The 26,744-nt window shown below is 43.6% G+C and overlaps 1 protein-coding gene and 1 pseudogene across 1 annotated transcript; one reads left to right on the top strand and one right to left on the bottom strand.

The window, feature by feature from the left end:
• Positions 1 to 14,930: 14,930 nt before the first annotated feature.
• On the bottom strand, positions 14,931 to 17,214 carry LOC127761789 (ethylene-responsive transcription factor ERF039-like). The gene has a single exon (XM_052286117.1). The coding sequence runs from the start codon at positions 16,993 to 16,995 to the stop codon at positions 16,318 to 16,320; it is 678 nt and encodes a 225-aa protein (XP_052142077.1). The 5' UTR covers positions 16,996 to 17,214; the 3' UTR covers positions 14,931 to 16,317.
• Positions 17,215 to 21,310: 4,096 nt separating this feature from the next.
• On the top strand, positions 21,311 to 21,791 carry LOC127762622 (uncharacterized; annotated as a pseudogene).
• The last annotated feature ends 4,953 nt before the right edge of the window (positions 21,792 to 26,744 follow it).

Below are 26,744 nucleotides of genomic sequence, written 5' to 3'. Positions count from 1 at the left end.
TAAAGAGAATAGACCGGAACTTGGGAGAGAACAATTGTGATATGCCAAATGCCATATTGCCGCCATTTACTGAGGTTACCAGATCACTCTTGTTTATGACACAGCAAAATAAACTGTACTTTTTTCCTAGCAATCATGCAGTTTTCGGCTTGTATGATTGCTGCACTCTTTCAAATGGAGAGTTATTTTGTTACTTTTCACTAGCCTGCCAAAGGATGCTCAAACTACGTCATAGATTTGCAAAAGAGATGCCTGATCATTAAATGCACTTTTATTCTTGTTAAAGGGTATTAGTGAAATGTGTCAACTGCCAAAGGGCATATTAATACCCTTGACAATACTTTGCCATACTGATATTCTAGTGTTCTCTGCACGCAATAAACAGTAATGTCTCCTGCTCATGCACTGTTTGCCCTTAATTCCAGCAGTATGGTAAAGTTGCATTAACGCGTCACTCTCTAGAGGGCATCTCGAGCCTTTTCGAGTTAGAGGTAGGATCATACGCGGACTACCTCGAACCAGCGTTTTAGAGATGGCCCACAAGGCCTGCTTCTCTTCAGAGAAATGCACGAGAACACCGGTTCCGCGTTGTATACTTGAATTTTGCTCTCCTTTAAACAAATGAAGTAGCTAGCTTCATAGGGCTCATCTTGATGTTTCTTTTGTGCCTTTTGTGTACTTAAGTCGCATTACTTCCTTTCAATATGCTGTTGAACTTGTAGATTTCACACTATTCTTTTTTGTTGACGGCTTGGTTTTGCTATACTTCAATGCAGAAATCAAAAACTTTTGGAATAGCTAGAAGTCCATAAGTTGGAGTACTGTTCCCTTGGGAGTAAATTAATGATCTAAAACAGCAGCAGAGTGCTAATAATGAGACCCTTGGTCTGGTTAACAAGCCTTGGGAGAAGGCTAGCTATACTTCTATGTTTCCTTTACTCCAAAAAACCACAAGTCTTCAAACATTTACCAAGTGTTTCATTTGAACAGCTTGTGATAGATTTGTACTATGTTGTTTCTGTTCACAGAAGCAGTAGTCCTTGCTCAGAATTCTGCCAGCCGTAATCAACGTAGAATATGAAGGAATAAGGCAATAAGCCTCCCAAAAAGCATATTCCTAAGCATGTGACTACTACAGCTGGTTTTTTTATGATGCTACCAAGTTTCTGGCGAATTCCCAGTCATATTATAGTGTATCTAGGTTCCTCAGTCAGCCTGAGTAAAAAGTTAGCCTGGGCAAAGAACTGGCAAAAAAAAAAAAAAACTGGTTATTGGCACTTGCAGTTTGTGAAACACACTTTCTATTCCTCAGTTAACACTTCCTGTTGAATGAACGAAAACCTTGAAAGCGCTTGCCCCTTTTGTTGCACTTGAATCTGCCTATCACCCAAATTTATCTTGTTCGTTTAGCAAAAAATAATATCTACACAGTAGTTCTTCACATTGTTAGCGTGATAATATGTGCTGAATTTTTAGAAAATCTAAAGTTAGTAATGCACAATATACATGTTGGGTTGCTTAGTAAAATATATACGAGCAATCATCACCTGTGTAAGTTCTAAAGAGGGACACACGGTCATGTAAGTCCTGAAGAGGTCATGTTAGCTTGATTTATAAATTGTTTGGATCAAAGAAGAATATTTCTTAATGAGTTGTGTTGCAATCTTATTGTTTTTAAATGTTACTGCAGATCTTTATGGAAGGTGTCATAGTGAAACAGGTTGAAGATGGTTTGCATTTAGTGGTATACACCTTGCACAGGAGTTGCAGCAGGCAAACAGCATGGTGGATCTCTACAATGAGACAAGGTAATGCATAAGGATACAAAAAATATGATATGCTTAGTTGCTTACGGGACTGATGAAGACACGGTTTCTCCTAAGTCCTAATCCATTTGCAGTTAAAAGTTTGGTTAGATGTGGTAGGGATCTGTTTCGTTGGGCAATGCTCAAAGAAAGATGGTGGACTTTTTTTTTTGGGGAATACGCAAGGAGTGCATTTTTTCCATTAAGAGAAATAAAAGTTATTTACAAGGATAAAAGGAAAACAAGCAGGGGACCGATACAGGATGCTATGGAAAACTATAGGAATATCTCGCACTAAATTTGGCTACCACGACCTCGTAAAGGCCAAATAGCGGGGATCCCGTGATTAGCCGACTTCCAAAGCATGGCCTCCTCCGCCATTGCTTTCGCCACTTCGGTCCAAGACCTTTGTTGTTGATTGAAGATTCGGTTGTTCCGTTCTTTCCAAATTGTCCAAGCCATCAGTGTCACGACAGTGTCGAAGCCTCGACGATGCCGCTCCCCAATCTTCATTCGGCTCTCACAGAGCCAATTGTGGAAGGATGGCTCATTGACAGGTAAGCAGTTCGGACTCCTTATTGCCTGAAGCGTCCACCACCATAATTGTCTCGATTCAGGGCATGCTACCAAGATGTGATCAATGCTTTCCTCGTACTGGTCGCAAAGAACACAGCGATCCGGGTGTGGCAACCCTCGACTGCGCAGACGGTCAGCGGTCTAGCATCTGTTAATTGCGACCAACCACAAGAAGAAGCAGCATCGAGGCGGAGCGAGCGACTTCCAAATTAGGGTGGAAAGGAAGGTGACACGACCAAAAAACAAGGCCTTATAGGCGGATTTTGAGCTGTATTGGCCCGAACTCTCCCATTTCCAGATGATTGAATCAGGAGTAGTAGGATCAAGATCCATCATTTGGACAAGCGACCAAAGCTTTAGATATTCTAGAATAGGCTGGATCCCAAGTGCTCCTCGGATGTCTTTGATCCATTGGCGACCTGTTAGTGCCTCAACCACCGTTCGACGCCGGCGCACGCGTGGTGGAATTTTATCATAGATGTTCGGAGCAATGGACCGAATGCAACCCTCTTGCAACCAGCTATCTTCCCAGAAGAGAATAGTTTGTCCGTCTCTTAATTGACAGACGGTAGAGGCTGCAACGAAGTTCGTTTCCTTTTGTGACCCCGGAATGGCTAGCCCCTGCCAAGGTTTGCTTGAGGAGGAAGATGGTGGACTTACAGGATGAGGCTAAAATATTGAGGTGGTCAATGGATCAAACAAGCCAAGATCAAAGAAAGATTGATTGGAATAAATTGCTGGTCTGCTTATAGAATTATATAAGGAAAGATAATTCTGTGAGATGTCATCTCCACCCTGTGACACCTTCCAGGAGATGAAGGAATAGTGAAATGTGGTGTCGGCCACAACCGACAGAAAAATGTGAATAATCTTGCTCCATTTCTTATAAACTTGGTCATCATATTGAATCTAAAAACATACCCTTTAGGTTGTGATCGAAAAGTGTTACTACCTTATTTTCGGTGCTGAATGTGTGCAGAAGTCATTCAGAAACAGCAAGAAGGGGTGCCCTTCCTGTGGATCAAGCTTTTGGGCTAGTGATGCAGCCTACTCCTATCTGAGATGCTGCAGATGCAGTTGCTTGTAAAGTGATTCGAAGTGGACTTATTCCTATTTTGGCATGCTGTTGGGTTTTGTAGAGGAGAAAGACCCATTGTATGGCCCAACTTGTTGGGCTTTGTAGATTTGCAGGCCGGCTGTCGTTGGCATGTGGGATGCCAATGTGGCTAGCTGCATCTTTGTGAAGTGTTCCTTCATCTCGGAACCACTAGCAGTCTTAGCTTCCTTATACACATTCAATTGCTTGAAGATCCTATGAAAGAGTGATGCATAGTGAGTCCAAAACATGTCATGCATGGTATACTCCTATAGTTCTATTGCTCCTAATGGTTGAGATGATGGAAAGGTACTGGTTCTGTCTGGAGTCTAGATTTTACCGGGTACACGGTTCCAGTTTTTTTTGGCTGCTAGCCAAATCACATCAAATGAATTTCTTTAGCAACAGAATTTGATTTGTCTGGCACGGGCAACTTGGTTGATAAGCTTGGATGCATTTGTATAACTCATGTCACGGGCTTAAATCAGCGTATTATGGTTATGGCTGATCACTTGCCAGCAGAATTAGCGAAGATTCGTTGTTCCGGGTGGACCCTGTTCTGTAATTTCTGACTTTGTTACAATTAAGGTCCATTTCCTGACGAGAGCTCATTGATGGCTTTCTTGTGCCTTTGTGGAGACAGGTTGGTAGAGGTTGCAGAGGGCATCAAAACCTTTCTCCCTGTTTCCTTTTTCTCGTACTGGTACGCTTGGTGTTATCGAGTTTATGTCCATGATGCCCTACATTGATTGCTGGACTGAAGGAGCCCTGATACGCTCTACTGCCACGCCTCGCCAAGATAAGATGGCACTTTTGTTTGTAAGCTTCCTCTGTTGTTTCTCCCGTGGTGCGTGTCGTGGTTGGGTTTCGACGGCCAGTCGGCCAGAGAAGGGTCGTGTCACGAAAAGCCTTGCCCGCACTTTGAACTGTCGCGGTAGCATCATTCCTGCTTTGACCCCTGATGAAGTCATGCAATCCATGCATTGCAGCTAGAGGCGCTCACTGTGTTCCGCCTTATTCGAGCTCGTGCTCTTACTTGGTCCTTGAAAAAGATTCGTGATTCTTTTTTTCAGTTGTACCTGAGATGCTCCCATTTTCAGAGCTTCCGGAACTTACTGAACAGGCAGGAGTAGAATGGTGCAAGTAGGTGTGCAGGTAGGTAGGCGTGCGCGGCGTGATCTGACCGCGAAATTACTCTCGCACAGGAACCGAACCAAGCTAGTTGTGCTCCGTATTCGCTGCAACTGTGAAACACCTGGAGCATTTGACTCCATACGCACGAGGAGGAAGTACGCGAGGCCGGCCGGCCGGCCCTGCCGGCTGCCGACGCTGTCGCGGCGGCACCGATCGATCGATCCGTGGGCGCGCGAACTCCACTCCTATTCCGGCTAACGCTATAGCTCGATCTACCACCGGCCACCGCACCGGCGCACCGCACCCCGTGTCCCCGTGGCATCCACATTAAACGCCACCGTCCCCGCAACAGCCGCCGGCTCGTGTGCAGGCGCGGGCTGAAAACAGTCGGACACGATACTCGATCGATCGGTAATTGATCATATTTATCATTTAAACTACTTAGTATCGATATTAATACGATGTAAAAGAAATTGTGAAAAACCAAATTTTAAAAATTAAGAAAAAGTACGGTCAGAAACAGTACCCATATTACGAAAACAGCGTTCGGTCGATCGAGAATTTCCGTGTGTGTTTTCGCCCCATCATCGCGCACAGCCGGCAAGCTTGCATTGGCTCCCTCCGATCCCTCTCCTACCAATCGCGACGATTTATCGAGGTTGATACAGCGCGCGTCGTCATGCCGCCGTCGCGATCCGCGGCACAGCGCGTAGCATGTACTGTAGCAGTATGCCACCCCATACTCTGCACGGCCGCACGCGGAGCCTAGCTATAGCAGCTAATGCAAACAGTGCCGGCGCGGACAAACGCCAAGCTTGCATTGGCCGCCTTTAATCGATCTGCAGGTCGTCGAAATTATGTATGCATGCAGACTGCGTCTCGTACTCTCGTCTCCCTGGTGAATTGGTACTACGGCAAGTACTATCATTGGCGCATGGGTCGTCGTCCGTCGATCGATCGACTGAGCTTTCGCTGCCCAACGTCACACGCGGTAGGTACACTGTGCAAATCGTGACAAACTCGCTTCACTTACCCCTTTCTCCCCTCCATCCATGTAGCTGACACGGACATGTAGACGGACACGTAGATCATATTAGCAATGGAGCAGATATTAGCTCCAATCACTCTCAAGAATATTGCACGTGTGGTCCGTGTGCATTTGCTAATAACTTTGCGCATGTACGTAGCCGCTAGGCTCTCGTCGCCCTAATGCCGTCCTGGCGAAGGCACTTCTCCCCGTTTGGTCACAAATCACACAATTATTTGTAGTACTACTCTCAGTCTCGTTTATACGTGCTGAAAGAGAGTGGGACGATAAATTTCACAGGAACTTTATTGTATACTAGTAGCCTGTCTTTTATTGATCAGTTTACTTTCGGCACGAAGCAGAGAACAGCTTCCATGCGTAGCTGTAAAACGCTTCATTCGTCATGTACTGAAGCAAATGAATGTTCAATAAAATCACCCTGGTGTGTATCCTGGGAACAGGGATTTTTGCCATATATGCTCTCCAATGATCGTTCTTCAAAAGACCCGGTACACTGCACACACAGCAAATTTATTGTGCCTAGCTACCGGCTGTCCTAGCTTCCTCCAAGGCTCCAATCCAAAGTCTCCCCCACTGTTTGCTTGCGCGTCTGTTGACCCCAACACATCGGTGTGTTTGAGGAGGAGTAGATAGAGAAGATTAAAAAGATATGTAAAACGAGGTGAATCATTAGCATATAATTAATTAAGTATTAACTATTTTAAACTTCAAAAATGAATTAATATGATTTTTTTAAGCAATTTTCCTATATAAATTTTTTTGTAAAAAACGTACCGTTTAGTAGTTTGAAAAGCGTGGGCGCGGAAAAGGAGTAACAATCTTCCCTATCTCCCCCGAAAGAACAATCTCCCGTTAGTAGTACTGCATGGCATTTGGCACGGGATGCAACGACATTTTGATCGAGCTGCCATTCTTTCGGATGGGCTCTCTTAATTTGTTCCTCTTTTACCTTTTGGTTCGTTCGTACGTGAAGCCGCGATCGATCGATTGATCCATAGGAGTCTGGACCATTAATTCCTTTACTGCCTTTGCTGATTAGGATGATGTCTGCACATACATCGCCCTTCTTCTAACAAAACAAAGAAAAATTCCTCACCCGGCGCGTCTTCATCTTCTTTTATGTGCCTAACCAAGTAGACATCGGATCCCCATCGATCATCCAGCATAATGAGAGAGAGATGGACTATATGCGTAGTTGTGTAGATTTTCTTGCCGTGCTCTTATTACCACCCGGCCGTATAATGCAGCAAGTAAAGTAGAAGTATACACAGTATTGCAGTTAAAGGAGTGGACGCGGTGCTGAGCTTTCATACCACTCGAGTACGTGCTCAACTATTGAAGTTTCAGTACTCCTCGCTTCATTCCCTCCCTCTATCTCATCTGCTCATTTGCTAGGTGCTCTCTTTTGTGGGCCATTTTTGAGCCCTAACCATCGTCCGCACAATCACAAGGAATCTAATCTTTGAATGCCTTTGATCCTCGTCATTATGCATCATCCTTTATTCACCTTGTCTCTACGTGTAGTATAGTGTCGCTCCCATCAGAAACTAGCAGCTGCCTCTCAGTAGACTTTAATACTGGTGCAGTGGTGGGTTGGGTAACGCATTCTTTTCTTACAGTACTAGTACCTCATGCACACAAACGTGCAAAGGATTAGTATTACCCTCTATCATATGGCGTGCGTGCGTGCTTGCTAGCTAGTCATGTCAGTCTGGTTTAGAGATAGAGGCAGGAGGCGCCTATGGTGCAAAAGAAAAGGAGGAAAGTTAAGCTGTGCGTGGCGTGCATTTGCTCGTACGTGTATGTGCACCATCGATAGGGCGCTTGCAGCCTTTGCTTATTAGGCGGCTCGTCCGTTGGCAAATGCTGTAGTGCACCAATTATCCGTTCTTTATTTACATGCTGGTCGATATGCATGCTATACGATCCAATGAGTATAAGGAATGGACACGGGTTACTCATTAGTGAGTACTTGTTGACCCAATATTGCAGCTGAAATTAAATCAACTATACCACACATTTACTCCCTCCGTCTTGTAATAGGTTCATTTTTAACTATTTTCATTTGTTCCAAAATAAATTCAATTTTAGAGAAATCATCGCACTAGAATTTGTGAAAATAAAAAAAATAATTGTTTCGAGAGTAGATAAAAGTAGGAAGTAGTTGCATTGAGATTTAATAAAATAAGGTATTCTAATCTTTTAATTTTGTATTGGTATATTTAAGATGGTGAAAAATATACTTATTTTAGGACGCAAGAATTATCTAATTTTGCTCATTTTGTTTGGGCATCGATCATCTGCAAACCGTACTTGTCACTGACATGTGCGTCCCATTTCTCTAAGCCCACAGATCAGTAGCAGTAACTGCCACTCCATCCTGGTTTAGTATCTGCTTAATTGGCCGAGTTGGCCGGGTACATACCTAACAAGCAGCAGCTAGCGCGCGGTGTGGTACCTAGCTTGGACAGCGACCAATGGTACTGTTTGGCGACCCATGATGATCACTGGCCGGGCCGGCGCGCATGCATGATGGTGCGCCCTGGACGCATTCGGTGTCTCGACTGCGATCGCCGCGGACGTATGCGCGTGGCGCGCGTACCGTGTACCGTACCGCCGCTGGAGAGACCACTCGTACGCTTGCACGCTGTGGGCGTAGTATTGCAGCCGGCCGGCCGCGCCAGCGTACGTTTTGTCCTTCCCTAAGACCATTTTCAACCCATAACACTAGATATAGTTTCCATAAACTCCACATCATCAAGAAACTAGTACTAGACACTACTCTTCCAATGCAAACACCACTATTTCATGCTTCAATTTAATGCTACTTATCTCACATGATGTCTTGGATGTTGTGTAGAAATCATGTCTCGCATGGTTTCCTTCTCTTTCCTTATTTATTCACTTGCCACATCATTTTTTATCCTATGTAGCAGCTTATTTAATGCTATGTACACCATCCTAGTTATTGAATTGGGAATGGCCTAATCATGTACCCCTCCCATGATTACCCCAATTAATATGGAGTATATACGCAGTGAGCGAGCGTACCACCAAATTGAATGAAGGTCCCCGGGTCCAGGACGACGAACAGCTTAATTAATTCACTGCGTTAATTAATTTTTGATGATCTCGATCGATCCGTTTCGTTGGACACAGCACAGCGGCGTGCCTGGTAGAAGAATGTACTAGTAATTCTTTGATTGGTGTTCTAAAAAAAAAATTCTTTGATTGGTCTGATCCGACGATGGATGTGTGAGATTGTGAGCTGTGTGTGGTGTGTGCGCGAATGCGAATCAGCGTCAGAAAAAAAGACCGAAGAACCTTGAGGGGAGAAAGGGAACATCATATCGACGTCGATCTCTCCATCATCTTTTCCATTTCCTTATACGTACTACTAGCTTTGATCACGTCGAGACTTTTGCGCCCCGAAAACGAATCGACGGCGCCACGGCGGTTGTATTGGTCGCGTGGCTAGCTACCCTTTGTTTGTCGCTGCCCCTGTGGCTTTGCGCTTTGGCCGTACGACGGCGACGACGTCCCGGCCGGACGACATGCTGCGTGAGTGATTATTTCATTATTTGTATTTTGGGAGTGGTTTGGAGATGACCATCAAAGGGTGGCGAGGTCTATCGTACTACATGGAAAAGCTAGCACGGCGTACGTACGTGGAATTGTGGGCGACAACGGATTTATTCAGGTGATAGCGAGCCCCCTGACGCGGACATAACAACAACAGCAAGGCAATTAATCAAGGCTTCTATTGGAAATCTACGTTACGGTAGGAAACGTATCCGGCGGGGACATACGTATATTAAGAAGGAAACGTGCTGCTCCTCCTAGTAGTACATGTTTTCTGTTCAACTTTTCGATGGCAAAGCGTAGAAACAAAAGTTAAATCCCTTTAACTAGTCCTAGGTAGATACAGACATACTTTGTACAGTAGTATATGTGCTATGCTCCGTACTGTCACAGTAGATGGCAGTCAATCGTTGTAGTACTATACAGGAGGGAGTTCATCACGCCAGATTCTCGCGCCCTGGAGGAGGCGACAAACCAACAGCTGGCACGCCCAGCAGCCGGCCGGCGCCACCGCTACTTGTTGTGGCTCCCCGCAGCGCGCGGCAGCTCTCTCGATCCATTTCCGATCGAGCCGAGCGTGACTACGCCACGACAGACGGGGATCAATCAGGAGAAAAATCAATCGATTACCCGTACATACGCGCAGGCGCACGCAGGCATCAGCGCGCGGGTCAGCGTAGCGACCCCCCGTTTTCTCTCCCACTACTCGTGCCGCGCCGCGCCGCTCGCCGCTCCCGCAACGCTTGGGGCCGCGGGGAGGCAAGGCCGCGCCCGCGCGCTGGCGCTGCAGCGTTGCAGCTGGCCACCCGCGCGCCCGCCTGCGAAACACTGTGGACCTCTTTCGTACGGGACGCGCACTGCCACGCCCCCGTCGCGCGCTGCCCGCACGCGGCATCACGTTGCCTTTTTCTTTCGCCTCGGCTTCGGGTTCAGTACGGAGTTTTCTCTGTATTCACCGCACCGCAAGCGGACGGCTCGGTGGACCGTACCAGTACCACACCGGACCGCAACCGGGCCGTATCTGAAGGTGCACATGTGCAGCGCAGCTAGATTTTTACATTGTGATCCTTCTTTAAAATTTATTTTGCAAATAAACCTTAAAAAACTTTTTTTTTTTTTGGAAATTTACTCTTTTCCTTGGTGCCAAGGTTATCGGTGCTGACGTTTAATGTCTCCGCACCAATCTCACTAATACCGACACCATGTGAAGGGGGTCAGCATTGACGACCTATTTGTATTTTTTAAAAAAAAATAACCATGGTAGCCTACGCAGATTGCACGGCTAGCATCATTATATTTTCTCTCATATAATAGCATATATGTTTTCTCATTATATTATTCAAATATATTAAAATGACATCATAATTTTAAATTTTGCAATAACTTTACGAAAATAAAAATGTATAATATTCATATTGTATTTTATATACGTGTTAGTTATTAATTATTTTTAATATCAAATTTTAGTTATTTGTAAATTATATATATTCCTATATGGACTCTAGACTCGTCTTTCAATATTTCCATTTTTTAATTCCGAATTTTCTGTAAATTGTATTTCTATATAGACTCTAGGCTCTTCTTCCAATATTATTTATTTTTATTTCTGAATTTTTATTATTTCTAATTGTATTTCTATATGATTCTAAACTCTTCTTTCAATATTCTTTAATTTTTAATTTCGAATTTCAGTTACTTCTAAATTGTATTCCTATATTGACTTTAAACTCTTCTTCCCATGCTTTTCTTAATTTTGAATTTTAGTTATTTGTAAATTGTATTTTTATACGGACTCAAAACTCTACTTTTAATTTTATTATGTTTATTCTAAATTTTAGTTAGTTTGAAATTTCTATATGGACTCTATACTCTACTTCTAATATTCCTTATTTTTTAATTCCGAATTTCTATTATTTTCTACTTGTATTTCTATATGGACTCTATACTCTACTTCTAATATTCCTTATTTTTAATTCCGAATTTCTATTATTTTCTACTTGTATTTCTATATGGACTCTAGTCTCCTCTTCTAATATTCCTTTTTTTTTTCTAATTCCGAATTTCTGCTATTTCTAAATTGTATTTCTATATGGACTCTGTCTTTTCTTTTTCTCCGATTAATGTGAGAATTTGTAGTCCATAAGAGTGAACGTGGAGGCTCATTTTTCTATTCCTTTAATATAATAATAGATATTCTATTTTTTTTCTTATAAATAGACACCATGTGATAGTCTCTTTGCCTTCGAGGACTTATTTGTGATAAAAAGGTTATATTTCAACCTTTCTTTAAAAAATATAAATAGGTCATCGACGTTAACATCTTTGTCTCCAACTCCTTTACATCTCGGCTTCTAGGGGTGAGGGTGTTGGCACTAGGACATTGAACCTCAATACTAGGGTCATTGACTTCAAGAAAATGATCTAATCTTATAATAAGTTTTTATAGGGATCTATTTATATAATATGTAGTTGTAGGGGACTAACACCATCCTTTCTGTTCGGCCAAAACACTAAAGAGAAGAAGGTCTTGAGATTTTCAAGTGTTCAAATGGTAAAATACTATTTGAGCGGTGAGAGCAGTCTAATACTACTCGAACGGTAAAATACTATTCGAGTGGAAAGTTCTATTCGAGTGGTTTTATGCTATTGAAGCAACTCGTCCCGTTTGAGTGTGTTTCTAACTAGTAAAAAGTAAATTCCGAGAGCCATATAAGTGAGAAGGAGTGTTCGAAATCTCAAGATAGAAAGACGACCCAAGATGAAAAAACGACTCATGTTGAAAAATATGAACAAAGATGGAAAAGACGACTCAACCTAATGACTCGAGAGAAAAAGCTACTCAACCAAGAAAGATGTCAAAAGAAGATTCCATAGAGACCAGTTTTCAAACACTCATGCCAGCTAGTGCCAAAAGACCATAATGACCTCCACAATGTACCATAATGCATCTAGGGTTGCTGACATGGCAAGAGTATAATTTTAAACTCACAAGGGCTCATGGGGGCAAAGTTGTAATCTCACATGTACGATTGTGGGGCATATAAGCCGATCAAAAGCATGTAGCAAGACAAGACATAATTTAATACTACTAGAGAAACATTAGCCATCAAAGTTCTGTATTTTGTATTCGAGCTCATTTATTTGGATAGGCAAGAAAAGAAACTTTCCTGTTTATCTCCAAACTTATTCGTGACCTAAGGTCACGACATAATATAAATAAGTTTTTTTAAAAGAACGAAAACATAAAAAAATGTAATGTTGCGCAGCTACTTATTGAAGGTCACCTACTCCGTCTCATCGTAAAATGGTGCGATACGATCTGCCACACATTATATGACGAGCACTTTTGGCCATTCCTTGGTCTCTCACCCCTCGGATGCAGCTAGCAAACGGAGGTACGGCTGGTCTGTCTACCCATACCCCACTAGGCTGGCTGCTGAAGGATTTAATCGTGATCTCGTGAAAAGAATGAAAGAAATGAAAGTGATTCTATTCAGACTCAGCTCAGCACCTCAAGCCACCGGCTACGCTTCTCGGAGGCCTAGGAGAGATGTCCGGTTGTACACCACGCATATGTTTGGCCCCGGTGCAACGGGTGCAAATAACACCTCTAGTCTCTAGAAAAAATTATTGTTCTAAAAAGAGGGTCTCTACAAAAAAGACGTTTGGGCAGACCTTTGTTACTTGTAGCCCATATATGAGTCGTACCATTGTTCGCCGGCCCCATGAGGCCCACATGGTAGGTGGAGCTACGTAGAACAAGCATCGTGTTTTCTTGTAGAAGTACTACACAACACTAGAAATTCTACAAAACCAGGTGAAGAAAAAATATTCTACAAACCAGACTAATTGTGTAAGTAGATAATTCAACGCAATTCAAATTGTTGGAGTTTCAATTTCGAGATACTGTAAGCTATTTTGGCACTTTTACAGTTATCTTTCAAATTGACCAACACTCTTCAGTACCTTCTACCACTAATGGTAGTAGGGTGCATGAGTAGAATTTAAATCAAACCATAGATTTCTTATGGGCATTTAAAATATTTTATCCAAAGCTTTGTTAAGGTAGCTTTATCAATTTATTTATTTTAACACGATATATGAAACGCATTGGTAGTTTTTTTTTAAGTAAATTGCATATTGCACTGGATAGAGTGAACCTTGGTTTGCTTTGCACCGGATTTAATACATATTTTTACATTGAAATAAATTGTACCTCACACTAGGTGTTGTATCATATAATTGAAGGGAAAATATTGTAAAATATGTGTAAAACTTTCAAAACCCTTTTGAATTTAGACAATATTTGAAAGGGATTTATTAAAATAATGAAATATCATGAAAGCCCTTTCATATATATATATATATGTGTGTGTGTGTGTGTGTGTGTGTGTGTGTGAGTGATGATTATGTATCCTGGTGTTAAGTGAAAGTTAAATCAATAAACTCTAGTGTGAAGTGAAATATATGTGATAAAAAGGTAACAAGGCACATTACCCGGTATAAAGTGTAATTTATCCAATTTACAAAGCTTTAAATGAACTGTCGTGGGGATGACCATTAAATTTATTAAGGCCATAGGCCGTGTTTAGATTTAATATTTTTTCTCGCAAAAAACGTCATATCGAATATTTGGACCCATATATAAAGCATTAAACGTGGACGAAAAAAACCAATTGCACAGTTTGCATGTAAATTATGAGACGAATCTTTTGAGCCTAATTACGTCATGATTTGACAATGTGATGCTACAATAAACATTTACTAATGACGAATAAATTAGGCTTAATAAATTCGTCTCTAGTTTACAGGCGGAATCTATAATTTATTTTATTATTAGTCTATGTTTAATACTTTAAATGTGTGTCCGTAGACTTTAAAAAAAATTGGCCAAGAAGCCATACTCCACATTTCTTGTGCTATCGCCAGAAGTGAAGCAAATTACTCCTAACACGTTATGTTGGTAGACAAGTTCATTATTGTGTCTTTCAAGCTTACTGAAAAGAAAAGCTTTGTTTAATGGCTGATAGTGACCTGAACCCTCTGGTGCTGGCGAAGGTGCCAAGGGTACGGGTGTACAACTCACTTCATCTCCGGGTGTGATCCACAGGTGGATTGTTGGACGTCCATCTTACTAACAGTCCTAATTAATTACCCAGAAAAAAGACGCTTTTTTCATCTATAATTTGGGGTGTCCTGGTAATGGGGATCAGACAGCTGCCTATTACTGGTTGTGATTTGTGTGAACAGCAGAGCCAATTCATTGCATTGAAAATTTGCCAACTTTACGTACAAATGGTCTTGTCACGAAGTGAGATTACGGATGCCGCTTATGGGTAGGATGGATTTGGCGAATGGCTATCACGTAGGGAGTGGGCTGCTTTGGGAAAAAAAATACAAACTTGCTTTTTTGCTGAAAAGATAAACATGTGAAGAGAGAGAAATAAATATAGAACGATAATTGGAAATCAGTAACAAACTAAAAATGAAAGAAATTGTTGAGAGTAACAAAAAAAAGTGGAAATCAAACGGGTGGTTTTCATGATTCCTCACGAAAACATGTATTTAAGGCCGTACCGATGTGTATGATGATGATGGATAAGATGTGTATTCAAGGCTTTACTTCAAATCAGGAAAATCGTACCTAATCAGCCATGACAATGAAAATCACGAATTAAAGCACGCGGTTTAGAAGCTTCATTCTCAAGGAGAAACAAACAACGGGCTCACCGGAGTTAACCCCTGAAACAAGGATCCCAACTTCCCACTACCGGTAACACGGATGACCACAAGCAACCCATCTTGACTCCCATCCCTCCGTTCCCCCCAGAAGAGTAGGCACGCGCGCGCGTATAGTACGTATCACATGAAAACGAGGTCCCTTTGAAGAAAAATAACGACTCCCATCCCTCCGTTCCCCCAGAACAGTAGTAGCAGCATCAGCGCATCACCTCCATGCCCTTGCTCGTGCGCATGTATCAACACAGTCACACAGCTACGCACCACGAGTCCAAGCTTCTGTTTGAAAGAGTTTAAAATTCTAAGAACACACAAATATATCTAAAAATTCTTTTAATTTTGGGAAAAAAAACTCGAGCTGGTATAAAGCTGAAGCATCCCTAAAAACAAGCCCAAGACGAAATGACGAATGCGTTACGACATGGGCGGAGACGGAGGGAGATCAGGGTCGCGAGTACAGGGGCGTTGGCTTCACCGATCGATCGATTGGGCGATGGGATCTCGCCTTATCCCCCCCGCGCGCGGCGTCGCCCGTCGTCTCACTGTCCGCGCGGCCCGGCCATATTTATGCGCGCAACCACCCCGCTGTCCTCGCTGCGACGCTGCCTGCATGCCCGTGTCCCGGCCGGTGCGGGGCGTGGCGCCACGCATGGCCGTCCGCGTCAACGTACGCCTCAGCGTACTACACCCCCATCTTTCGTGCGTTTCTCGCACACGCCGCAGATCGAATTATCCGTTGTGTTTTTGTTTCCGTGCGGCTGCAGAGAGAAAGGAAGTGACTGGCTCTCTCTGTCTGTGCCGGAACAAGGTTAATTACAACTGCCGTGATTGTTCGCGCTTTGGGATGGGACGAAGTGGAGGGGCCCGGACCGATCGAACCTTGCCGTAATTTCAAAGGTGCGGGCAAATGCATGCAGCATCGATCTTTATTTAGAGACTTTCTTTCGTGTCACATTAGGTCCAAATCCCGGGTAGATCATCACCTTTAGCACTACCCGCTAAAGATAGAAAAAATATAGGATGACCCCCGGAGGAAAAGGAGATGCGCTGATAAATTAATTAACCGGACACATATTCTTGCCCCACAATCCAAGCAAAGGAAGGAGAGACTGAAGGAAAAGAAGGATGATTTTTTTACATGGTCTGCTTCCCAAATTTGGCGACGCAAACGCAGGACAAAACGACGCTGATTTTTTGGCTCAAGTTTCTGTGCGCCGTAGGCCGTAGCTGGCTTGCATGCATGAATTCTTTTGGTCATGCGTGGAAAATTACGGGTTGTACATGCAGGCTGCTCGATTTTAGCACTGACGAGTGTTTTACCGGCGGCGCTTTGGCTTTTAGTACTCCCACAGAAGTGGCTCCTCCAGGCGGAACACGCCGGCGGCGGCGGCACCGGCGCCGGAGATTAAGCCCACTTCGTCTTCCCAAGACGACGCGCACGAGAGGCCCGAGCTGGGCGGGCCGTATCTGAGGTCGAGGAGGAGGTCGGGGAGGTCGAACAGCGCGTCGTCAGCGGCGTCCGGCGGCGGGGGCGGCGAGGAGGACCCGGCGCTCGCGTCGTCCGATCCGTCGGGGTTATTGCTGGCGCCCGCATTGGCGGAGGAGGCCGGGAAGTCGGCGGCGGCGGCGAGCGCGGCTGCGGCCTGGACGTCCTTGGGCGCCGCGGTGGCCGGGCGCGGCAGCTCGTGGGCGAGGTCCGGGAAGTTGAGGTGCGCGGCGCGGCCCTTGATGGCGAGCGCGGCGACGTCGTGCGCGCGCGCGGCCATCTCGGCGGTGGCGAAGGTGCCCAGCCAGATGCGCGACTTCTTCCGCGGCTCCCTGATCTCCGACACCCACTTGCCCCAGCTCCGCATGCGCACCCCGCGGTACGTCGGGTGGTGCCCGTCCTTGCGCGGCCGCTTCTTCTTGCCGCCGGCGCCGTCTGAGGACGACGACGCGGTGGACGGCGGGGAGGCCGGCGCCTCCCCGCCCGAGGAGGACGTGGTCGGCTCGGAACCGAACGACGAGTCGTCCATGGCGCCGCGCGCTGTGGTGGACTGGTGGTGGTGGTGGAGTTGGTTGGAAGAGGAGAGCGAGTGAGCGAGCTGTGAGCTAGCTAGAGCGAGCGACTGTGCGAGGCGAGGCGAGTGGCGTGGTGTGTGGTGAGGTGGGAGGGAAAGCAGTGGGAGTGGTGGGTTTTTATGAGCGGATGGGGCGCAGAGGCCTCTCGCGACGTGGAAAGAGGGAAACAAGGCGGGGAATAGTGCGGGGATAATGCGAATGGGTGAGAGCGACTGGGTGAGAATCACCACGGGTTTTGAGGACCTCTGCAGCCGCGTTGGTTTTTTGCGATTGAACTGCCTCGATGTTAGTGGCAGGTTTCATTGCAAGTCTGCGATGAACTCTTGGGACTCAATTCATGGGTGTGCGGGTTTGTCATCAATATGGGACATCTGGAAAACGCACTTGTTTGTGAATTGTTTTTCATCGAATCTGTTCATTAAAGCCAATGCACTAAGCTATTGCTAAATACTACCTCTGTTTCTAAATATTCGACGCCGTTGATTATTTTAAATATGTCTGACCGTTCGTCTTATTTAAAAAATTTTAGTAATTATTAATTCTTTTCCTATCATTTGATTCATTATTAAATACTTTTATGTATACATATAGTTTTATATATTTCACAAAAGTTTTTTCTTATAAGACGAATGGTCAAACATGTGCTAAAAAGTCAACGGTATCAAATATTTAGAAACGGAGGGAGTATAAGAGATTTTGAAGGGATATAACACTTTCTAGTACTAGCAAATACTATCACACCCCTGTAAAATTTCTTCTATTTTGAGACAGAGGAGGTACTATATTTGTTATACTCTGTCTCTCTTGGAATGACTACATGTTTAACTCTGATGGCTTTCTTGGTGACGAGTTGCCTTTGAGCGTCTAGGTGAGAACACTTCCGGTACATTAGTGATCGATTGAAACAATGATTTATAATTCGTTCAAAAAAAATGATTTATAGGAAAGCACAATGCACACCTTTAGCACCTTGATAGAATTATTGATGCATGATTTCATTCCACTCCGGGAGTTGGGATTCGCAATTTTGATATTGGATCAAAACCTCTCACGAGTGGTATCTTTCGATTTTGTAAAAACAGTTGATAACAAAAAGAAAATGAAATCAAGATAAATCATGTCAAAACTTAAAATTCAGTTTGAAAATTTTTGAACTAGACCGAAAACCAAGCGGTTTGTGTTTTCAACAAGCCGGAAAATATTGAAATTTGGACCGGTTTCCACCAAGACAAATGCAACATACTACATTTAAAGGATTTTGCATTTCACTCCATTACTAAAATTGCATTTAGGTTCTTGAGAGATATTCAATCATCAATGCATAATACACAAGTAGAAAAAACGATCCTCAAAAGAAAATATAAAATTTGCGGATCATGCATAAAACAAATAAAGGGAAAGATTATCTTTTCACCCACCTACTAACCGTGGGTTGACATAACCCCAATGGAAATTACAAACAAAGGATAAAAGCTGCGGAAATGCTTGTCGCCGGGCGACCGGCGCGGGGGGAGCCGGATCGGGCGCTCCCCCCGCGCGCGCCCCTCCCCCACGTGGGTCCACCCACTTCTTCCCCCTTTTTCCACAAAAAGATGTTTCACCTAGTGTATTTACAATGTTTCACTATTTATAGATCTAATGTTGCAATGAATTAAAATACTCTTTTATAACAAAAAAACCACATATTTTGGAAACTCTCTATTAAGGAAATTTGGTTTATTTTTTGTTCCATCAAAAATGTTTCACCTAGTGTACTCAAAATGTTTCACTATGTATAGATCTAATGTTGCAGTGAACGAAATATTCCATTACAACAAAAAACCCACATATTTTGGAAACCCCCTATTAAGGGAATTTGGTTTATTTTTTGTTCCACCGAAAAATGTTTCATCTAGTGTAGTCATAATGTTTCACTATGTATAGATCTAATGTTGCAGTGAACTGAAACATTCTTTCGCTATTTGCTAAAACATTGTTTTTATATAAGGTGAAACAACACCTGATTTAAACGAGTGAAACATTTTCGATCTACTTAGTGAGACAATTCCGATATACTTGGTGAAACATCGTGCAACATTTTAAAAAAATCAATAATAAGTTAATTTTTTTTCGTCGGAATATATCCATGTGTGGCCTTGTTTTGAAGATTTAATTGCAACGAATTTAATGGTGCAATTGGATCGTGATTTGGATAAGTAATTTAAGAGAAAAATCGGTTTAAAATAGTTTTGCACGTAAATCGGACGCTGACGTCATGCTGACGTCAACGCCCGATTTCCCAGCCCCGGATCGGTCGCCCGATCCATAGGCGCTCCCTAAAAGCTAAGGAAGAGGTGTATTAGAGGGAGCCAATTTTACGAGGACAAACGGGAGAATCAATCAAATTTTTAGATGGTAAATGTTTAAAACTTGTTGTACACAATCATTAATGTCTCCAACTCTTTCGATCAATAGGCAAAACTCCTTCTACCAGATGAAGAGACCGCATCAGATGGTTGAAGATAGCTTCTGATCAAGACCAACAATAACATCAGTCGACAGGCAAAGAGAACTCCGCTTAGGCCGTGTTTAGTTCACCCTCAACTTTCAACTTTCCATCACATCACATCACATCACATTTAAAACTTTCCTACACACATAAACGGGGCTGCCTAAGGCTCGGGCGCCTGACAATTTCAAGAAAATTTTGGACGTCAGCGCCCGATTTACGTGCAAAACTACTTTAAACCGATTTTTCTCCTAAATTACTTATCCAAATCATGATCCGATTGCACCATTAAATTCGTTGCAATTAAATCTTCAAAACAAGACCACATATGGATATATTCCGACGAAAAAAATTAGCTTATTATTGAATTATTTTTAAATGTTGCACGATGTTCCACTAGGTATATCGGAATTGTTTCATTAAGTAGATCGAAAATGTTTCACTCGGTTAAATTGGGTGTTGTTTCACCTTATATAAAAACGATGTTTCAACAAATAGCGAAAGAATGTTTCAGTTCACTGCAACATTAGATCTATACATAGTGAAACATTGTGAGTACACTTGGTGAAACATTTTTTGGTGGAACAAAAAATAAACCAAATTCCTTTAATAGGGGGTTTCAAAATATGTGGTTTCTTTGTTGCAATGGAATGTTTCGTTCACTGCAACATTAGATCTTTACATAATGAAACATTGTGAGTACACTAGGTGAAACATTTTTCGGTGGAACAAAAAATAAACCAAATTCCCTTAATAGGGGGTTTCCAAAATATGTGGGCTTTTTTGTTACAATAGATTATTTCAGTTCACTGCAACATTATATCTATACATAGTGAAACATTATAAGTACACTTGGTGAAACATATTTTGTGGAAAAGGGGAGGGATAAGTGGGTGGGTCCAGATGGGGAGAGGGGAGCACGCGCATTGGGGGAGGGGGAGCGACCGATTTTTCCCACCTCCCCCCGGTCGCCCGATTTTAATCAATTTCCTTCCCACATAAATTCCCAACTTTTTTTTTAAACTACCAACTTTTTCCAAACTTTTAACTTTTTTCAGGAACTAAACACAGCCTTACACGACAAGAACTTTGATAGATAGGAGAAGACAACTTCGGCTGAGCGAAAACCATATCAACTGAGCAAGGCACGTAAGAGCTAGGAAAGTGGTCAATTGTCTTATTGAACAAGAAAGGACCTGTAATGTGGCCAAGCTTATCTAAGAAGAAGTGGTTCTCATTGGGGTGAATAGTCGACAATGAAGGAAACAAGTAATTTCCTTATAACCATATAGCTTGAGCTTATAAAAAGGTTAAATCATGATGTAAAATATATGAAAAGTAGACATTATAGGCTGCTGGCTCTCCGCGCTTAGGAGAATGACGCTCATACATTACACACTGGCAAATTTTGCTACATGACACTTGTTATGTGTGGTTTTAGCTCTAAGACACTGTCCAAATTCACTTTTCAGGGAAAACACTACATAAATGTAGTAATTTGTCAATGGACACCGCGCCGATTAAAATAATACTTTCCAGTTGGGGAGGAGAGAGAAATCGCGTGAAATGTCAAAAATGCCCTTGGTCCACATGTCAGCTCTATCTCATGTCTGTCTCCTCATCTCTCTCTTCTCTCTCGGAGTGCGCTCGCACGGGTGGCGTCGGTCGCGGCGGAGATGGCGAGGACGGCGGTCGGCGGAGCGGCAGCGTCAGCTTGAGAGTACTAATCACAAGAGCAAATCCACAAATACTAGTATTACTACTAATCACGAGAGCAAAGCATGGCTCCCGCTGGTGCCGCCCTCGCCCTCGCCGCCGCTGTCTGCTTCCTTCTCATGGCCCCGGCCCCGGCGCGCCGCCCCGCCGACCTCCCGCCGCAGGCGGTGCTGCTGCTGCCCGAGCTCATTGACTACCGCGAGGCCGCCGCGGAGCTGCTTCTTCCGCCCAAGCCGGTGGCGGACGCCAACGCCGACGTGGCGGACGCGGATCTGACGACCACCGCCGCGCTCGCCGTTCCGGATGAGGAGGAGAGGGGGAACCGCTCGCGCGCGCGCCTCGCTACTCTGCTTCGTCTTTCGGTAGGACAACGGCGGGTGGTGGCCGCGGACAGTGTGGAAGGGCGAGGGCGACGACTCGGACTCCGACTGCGAGTCGGACTCGAACGACAACGGGGAGGAGGGAGGCGATGGCAGCATCGTGGGTGGCCGCCGTGCTCCTCGAAGGCGGTGTGGAGGCGCTCCGAGAGAGGAAAGAGAGATATAAGATAGAGCTGACATGTGGGCCCAAGGGCATTTTTGACATTTCACGCAATTTCTCTCTCCTCCTAACCGGAAAGTATTATTTTAATCGGCGCGGTGTCCACTGGCAAATTACCATGTTTATGGAGTGTTTTTCCACAAAAATAAGTTTGGATAGTGTCCTAGGGCTAAAATCTCACATAACAAGTGTCTTGTAGCAAACTTTGTCTTACACATTTTATCTTCATTCACTGTTCTCTTGGGTTTATTGGACGATCATAATTACACATGTACATGTATGCTTTCGATAAGAATTTAGCGATGTGGCATAAATCTCTTAAATGATTTTAAAGGGAAAAGTTCGGTGCATATATACATATGCGTGTTTGATTGTATATATTTTAAAATATAAAATTTTCATTTTCCCTTCGTTTCCTTTTCGTTTGTGTTGGTGGAGGAATATTAATAGCCAACCTTTCTGGTGCTGACACTTGTGCTTGTAGCTCGATCGCTGCTACACATGTCCATCACGAAGATTTGTCCGGCCGGCCCATGGGAATCATTTTTACTATTTATCGGAGCATTTTCTTCCGAAACCAATGCATGTGCTCCTAGTTTCACTGATTGACACACGGGATCAGTACTGTTATTCTGCATTTCTGCTAAATATTCTATTCAGGTAGCTGTCTGTTTGCAGATAGTACAGCAATTAAAACGGTACTACTCCCTCCATCCCATGATATAAGAGATTTTCACTCCGTCTCATAATATAAGAAATTTTGAGTTTTTGTTTGTATTGTTTGACCACTCATCTTATTAAAAAAATTTATACAAATATAAAAAATGAAAAGTTATGCTTAACGTACTTTGGATAATAAAGTAAGTAAAAAAATAATAATTTTAAATTTTTTTAAATAAGACGAGTGATCAAACAAGTAAAAACTCAAAATTTCTTATATAATAAGACAGAGTGAGTATGAGATACGCCGAGTTACCATACGTCGTGTGACTAAAACTGTGCTGATTGTTGTGGGCACTTTTCTTAATCTCCTTAGAAAACCCAAAATTAATTGAACGAAAATTCTATAGTTTCATTGGAATCAAATTCACGCGGAAGACAAGGGTGGAGCAGTTAGGAGTTAGGACTTGAGCCCTAGGTTTAAAATCGAATTCCCAGTAAACTCTTATAAAAAATACTGTAAAAAACTGAAGATATAAAGATGCCAAGAACACATCAACTCAGCTCTACTCATCTCTATGCGATCATATCTTGGTTCCGCCACTAGCTAGACTCATCCAAATCATCCAAAAGATTTATGCAGATCAGTCATGGGTTACTTCTACAATCGTTCAGGCAAGGTCCCAAATTACTGTTGCGTCGACCTTGTTTCTAGCAACATCATGATGTACTACTGCTTCAGTTTTGCAGTCGCTTCACTTTTTTCTTAACACCGTACCGTCCTTTTGTTTTGTAGCTTCAGGCCATGCTTTATTCCCTTTTTCTGTCTGGATTGCCTCGTTTTTCATGAGATCCTATATACATTATAGAAAGGAGTATACATGCATGACACTTACAGAGGAGTATACATGACACACTTACAAACTACAACTAGATCAAGTGGTGATGTGAGGCTGGACTCAAATGGGCTCCTTGACATAAAACTTGCAGCATCTTTCCGCTCAGAGTTATATATATACATGCCACTTTCCAAGATACAACTGGATCAAATTGAAGAAAAACAGATGTGAATATTAGAATGGACATAATATTAAATAATTAGAAGGGACGAGGCTTTGAATCCTGGCCGTCTAGTTCACTACCTTGTGGAGCTAGTCGGAAGACCTCTAGACGTTTCTCAAATTGAAGACGTAATATAGGTTTACTTAAACATCGTGGGAATGCTGGAAGATTAGGGATGCCACATCAGCGATTTTTGCAAAAAAAAAAACCCTTCCCCTTTCGATTAATTATGCACCGGTCCCCGCTGCTGTCCACCGTCTGATCTCGCCGTAGGGTCGATCTGGCCGTCCACGTGTCCCGCTGTGCCGGCCCTTCCACGCCCGTGCGATCGTCGGATTGTAGACGGACGGCCTAGATTTCGCGAACCGGTACAAACCCTAGCCACCCGTCCTATCCTCTCCCCACGCGCGTCGGTTCATCCGCCTCTCCACTCGCGTGCGCCGTCGCCGCCGCAGCTCCCTCTCCTCTATCGTGCTGCCGCCGCCGCTCCCTCCCAATGAGCCGCCGGATCTCCCAGTGAGGAGGCCGGGGCCGCCGGATCCGGTGACCCCGGTCTCCTCGCTGGCGGATCCGGCGTCCAGACGCCCACCTCCTCCACTCGCAAGCGCCATCGCCGTCGCCGTCGCCGCCGCAGCTCCCTTCTCCTCTACTCTGCTGCTCCGGACGCCGCCATGTCCCTCTGCGGCCGCCGCCCTTGCTCCCGATGCCACATGACAAAAGTGGTGGCGCCTTCGCCTTGGCCTCCTCCGCTCTGTTCCTCTCCTCCCTCTAGCTCTCCTCGCCCTCTTCTCCTCACTTCTTTACACCTTCAACATGGGCTCGCCCCGCCCTGCCCTCTCACGCTGTCCGTCACCGCCGCCGCCGCTGCTCTCTATTCCGCCGTCGTCGCTGCCCTCTCCTCCGATGCCGATCCCGATGCCACCGCCTCCGTCCAAACTGCCTTGACTGTGTCCCAGGCGTCGGCACAAGCCGCCGGTGGTACTTGCCGCCGTCGATCCGCAACCACACTCTTCCCCTCCACAGGTTAGTCCTAAACTCCCTTGCTCCCCATCCTCCATGTCCCTCTTCTCTCTTTTCCCTTGGAGGTAGGTGCAAGGAGCATTTGTTTTTGTTTTTTTCTCTTCACAATTTTGTAACCTAGAAGATAGGATTACTAAACCATTGTGGATCCCATAATATTAAACATGCCAGTTCTATTGTACTTTTTATATCTTGATGAATGTGTATGATGATTTACTTGATAGTACTTTGATCAAACATACATATTGCTGTCATGGTCTTCTTGGATGCTATATTGCTATTGGCCAACTTAAGATGTTTCAATTAGGTCTTTTTAAGACTTCATCAGAATAGTTGCACCTAACAAAGTAAAAACCAGCAACTTAGATGGTCCCTAAAGATGTCGAATAGTCGTATCCCTAATTTGTCACATTAAATCTGAATGCAATAAAATTTGTGAAGAGAACCTGTGGATTCAGGAAGTTGCGCTTCCTTTTGATTCACTATCGTGGCCTACCCACTCATGAGTGGACTATATATATGTGTACATGATCTATTTTATTATCCTTGTGATGGTCTGCTGTCATTGTGCTCCATATGGATAACACAAAAACACACACACACAAAATATAGAAGCATCGCCTTGCAGTTGCACTTGCCAATTATTGTATCTTCTATTTGGAGGTTTCGATGCTCTTTTGTTGTAAATGTTTAATACTATGTTGCCAACTATTGTAGCTTCTATTTGGATGTTTGGACAATGAGGTCGACGTTGGCAAGGCCGTGCTCGCGGCGTCGCTTCCTGGTACCTCCAATTTCTTCTCTGGCCCTTACCTCATCTCTTTTGCCAAAGATTTCCTTCCAATCGGCAACCCTTTTGCAGTGCCAACAAGGACGCCCCCATGTGGTTCCCTGCTTACAGTTGGGGCTTTCCTGCATTTAATCAACCCTAGGATACCTTTCAAATGTATGCAATGATTCTCTTTGCTTGCCAAGGTAAAGTTCCTTTTTAGACTGCTTTGAGATTAATATTTGTGCTTCTTTTTTGCCTGCATAAGATGTACACTTAGAAACATAGTGTGGATCCATCTCAAAGCCTTTAGGATCATAATATAAATGCCCTACTGTTTTTTATTACTGCTTTTTAAGCTTCTGGTATCCCTCCACTGCATATGAAGTGTGACATGTCTATGTGAGTTCTGTTTTTCCTCCATTAGAATCAATTACTTTTTAAAACAACATATAAAATTATAAAGTCATCATGACTTATTTAGAACTGAAATTTTAGCTATCATTGACCTATGTTGAAGCCATGGGACTTTTTTTTGGTTTACACCACCTTGCATGAGGTGCATATTAAAGTCTGTGTACCTTAATTTGGTTCTTCCTCTTAGCTAGAGGTATAGTAAGACATACTAGCTAGGAGGGCCTACGATCCATTGATAATGTCTCACTAAATGCAAATTAAAAGAGTCTTAAGTGTCTACAGATGTCTCCAGATTTTAACTATATTGTGCTATGGTAGAATGAATCAGACTTTACCCTATTAAATCATTTTTTTGCTCACAAGTTTACCTTGAAATAATTGTTTTCTTTCAATCTTTATTGAATAAATGTTTATGGTTTTACCTTGAATTATTTTTTAATCTTTCATTAAATAAATGTTTATGTTGCAAATATCCAGTGTCAGGTGATGGTTCGGCTATAATATACACTAGCTTGCGCCCCTTTTTGTCTATGATATGCATTTAGACTGTTGTAGGTCACTGGCACAGGTTCATCGCAGCCGCCATCGTTACCTGATGATTTGCTGCCCGGCCTTCCCGTCTCCAAGTCAGCTGTACATCACCCCCCCGCCCCCCCCCCCCCCCCCCCCCAATTTCTTCCTCCTTGGCATAGGTGACTTTCAATAGTCCACCAAGGAGTGATGGCAGGATAAAAGTGACACTTCTCTACCATGCTGATCCATCCCAGAAAGCTTCTCCGACCACTACATTCTATTTTGCATTGAGGTAAAAGCCAGTATAGAAACAACAAGTATTCTCACCCACTTTAGCATATTGCTAGCTTTTTTGAGTACTACAAAATTAGCTGTGTTGTATATATGTAGAGTTCAGGTTACAGTTTCCAATCCAACCATACGATCATTCATTTCTTCCTTAGAATGGAAATATTTTCTTCCTTAGAATGGAAATATTTTTGTTGGAGCATTTTCAGAATTCGAACAAGCAAAGTTCT

Source organism: Oryza glaberrima, chromosome 2 (genome assembly GCF_000147395.1).
Source record: "Oryza glaberrima chromosome 2, OglaRS2, whole genome shotgun sequence".
Lineage (NCBI taxonomy): Eukaryota > Viridiplantae > Streptophyta > Magnoliopsida > Poales > Poaceae > Oryza > Oryza glaberrima.
The sequence above is the reverse complement of the archived record's forward strand: the minus strand, read 5'-3'. Positions and strand labels throughout refer to the sequence as shown.

Bases quoted from the DNA above. Each gene is read 5' to 3' on its own strand.
- LOC127761789 (XM_052286117.1), bottom strand. From the start codon at position 16,995: ATGGACGACTCGTCGTTCGGTTCCGAGCCGACCACGTCCTCCTCGGGC.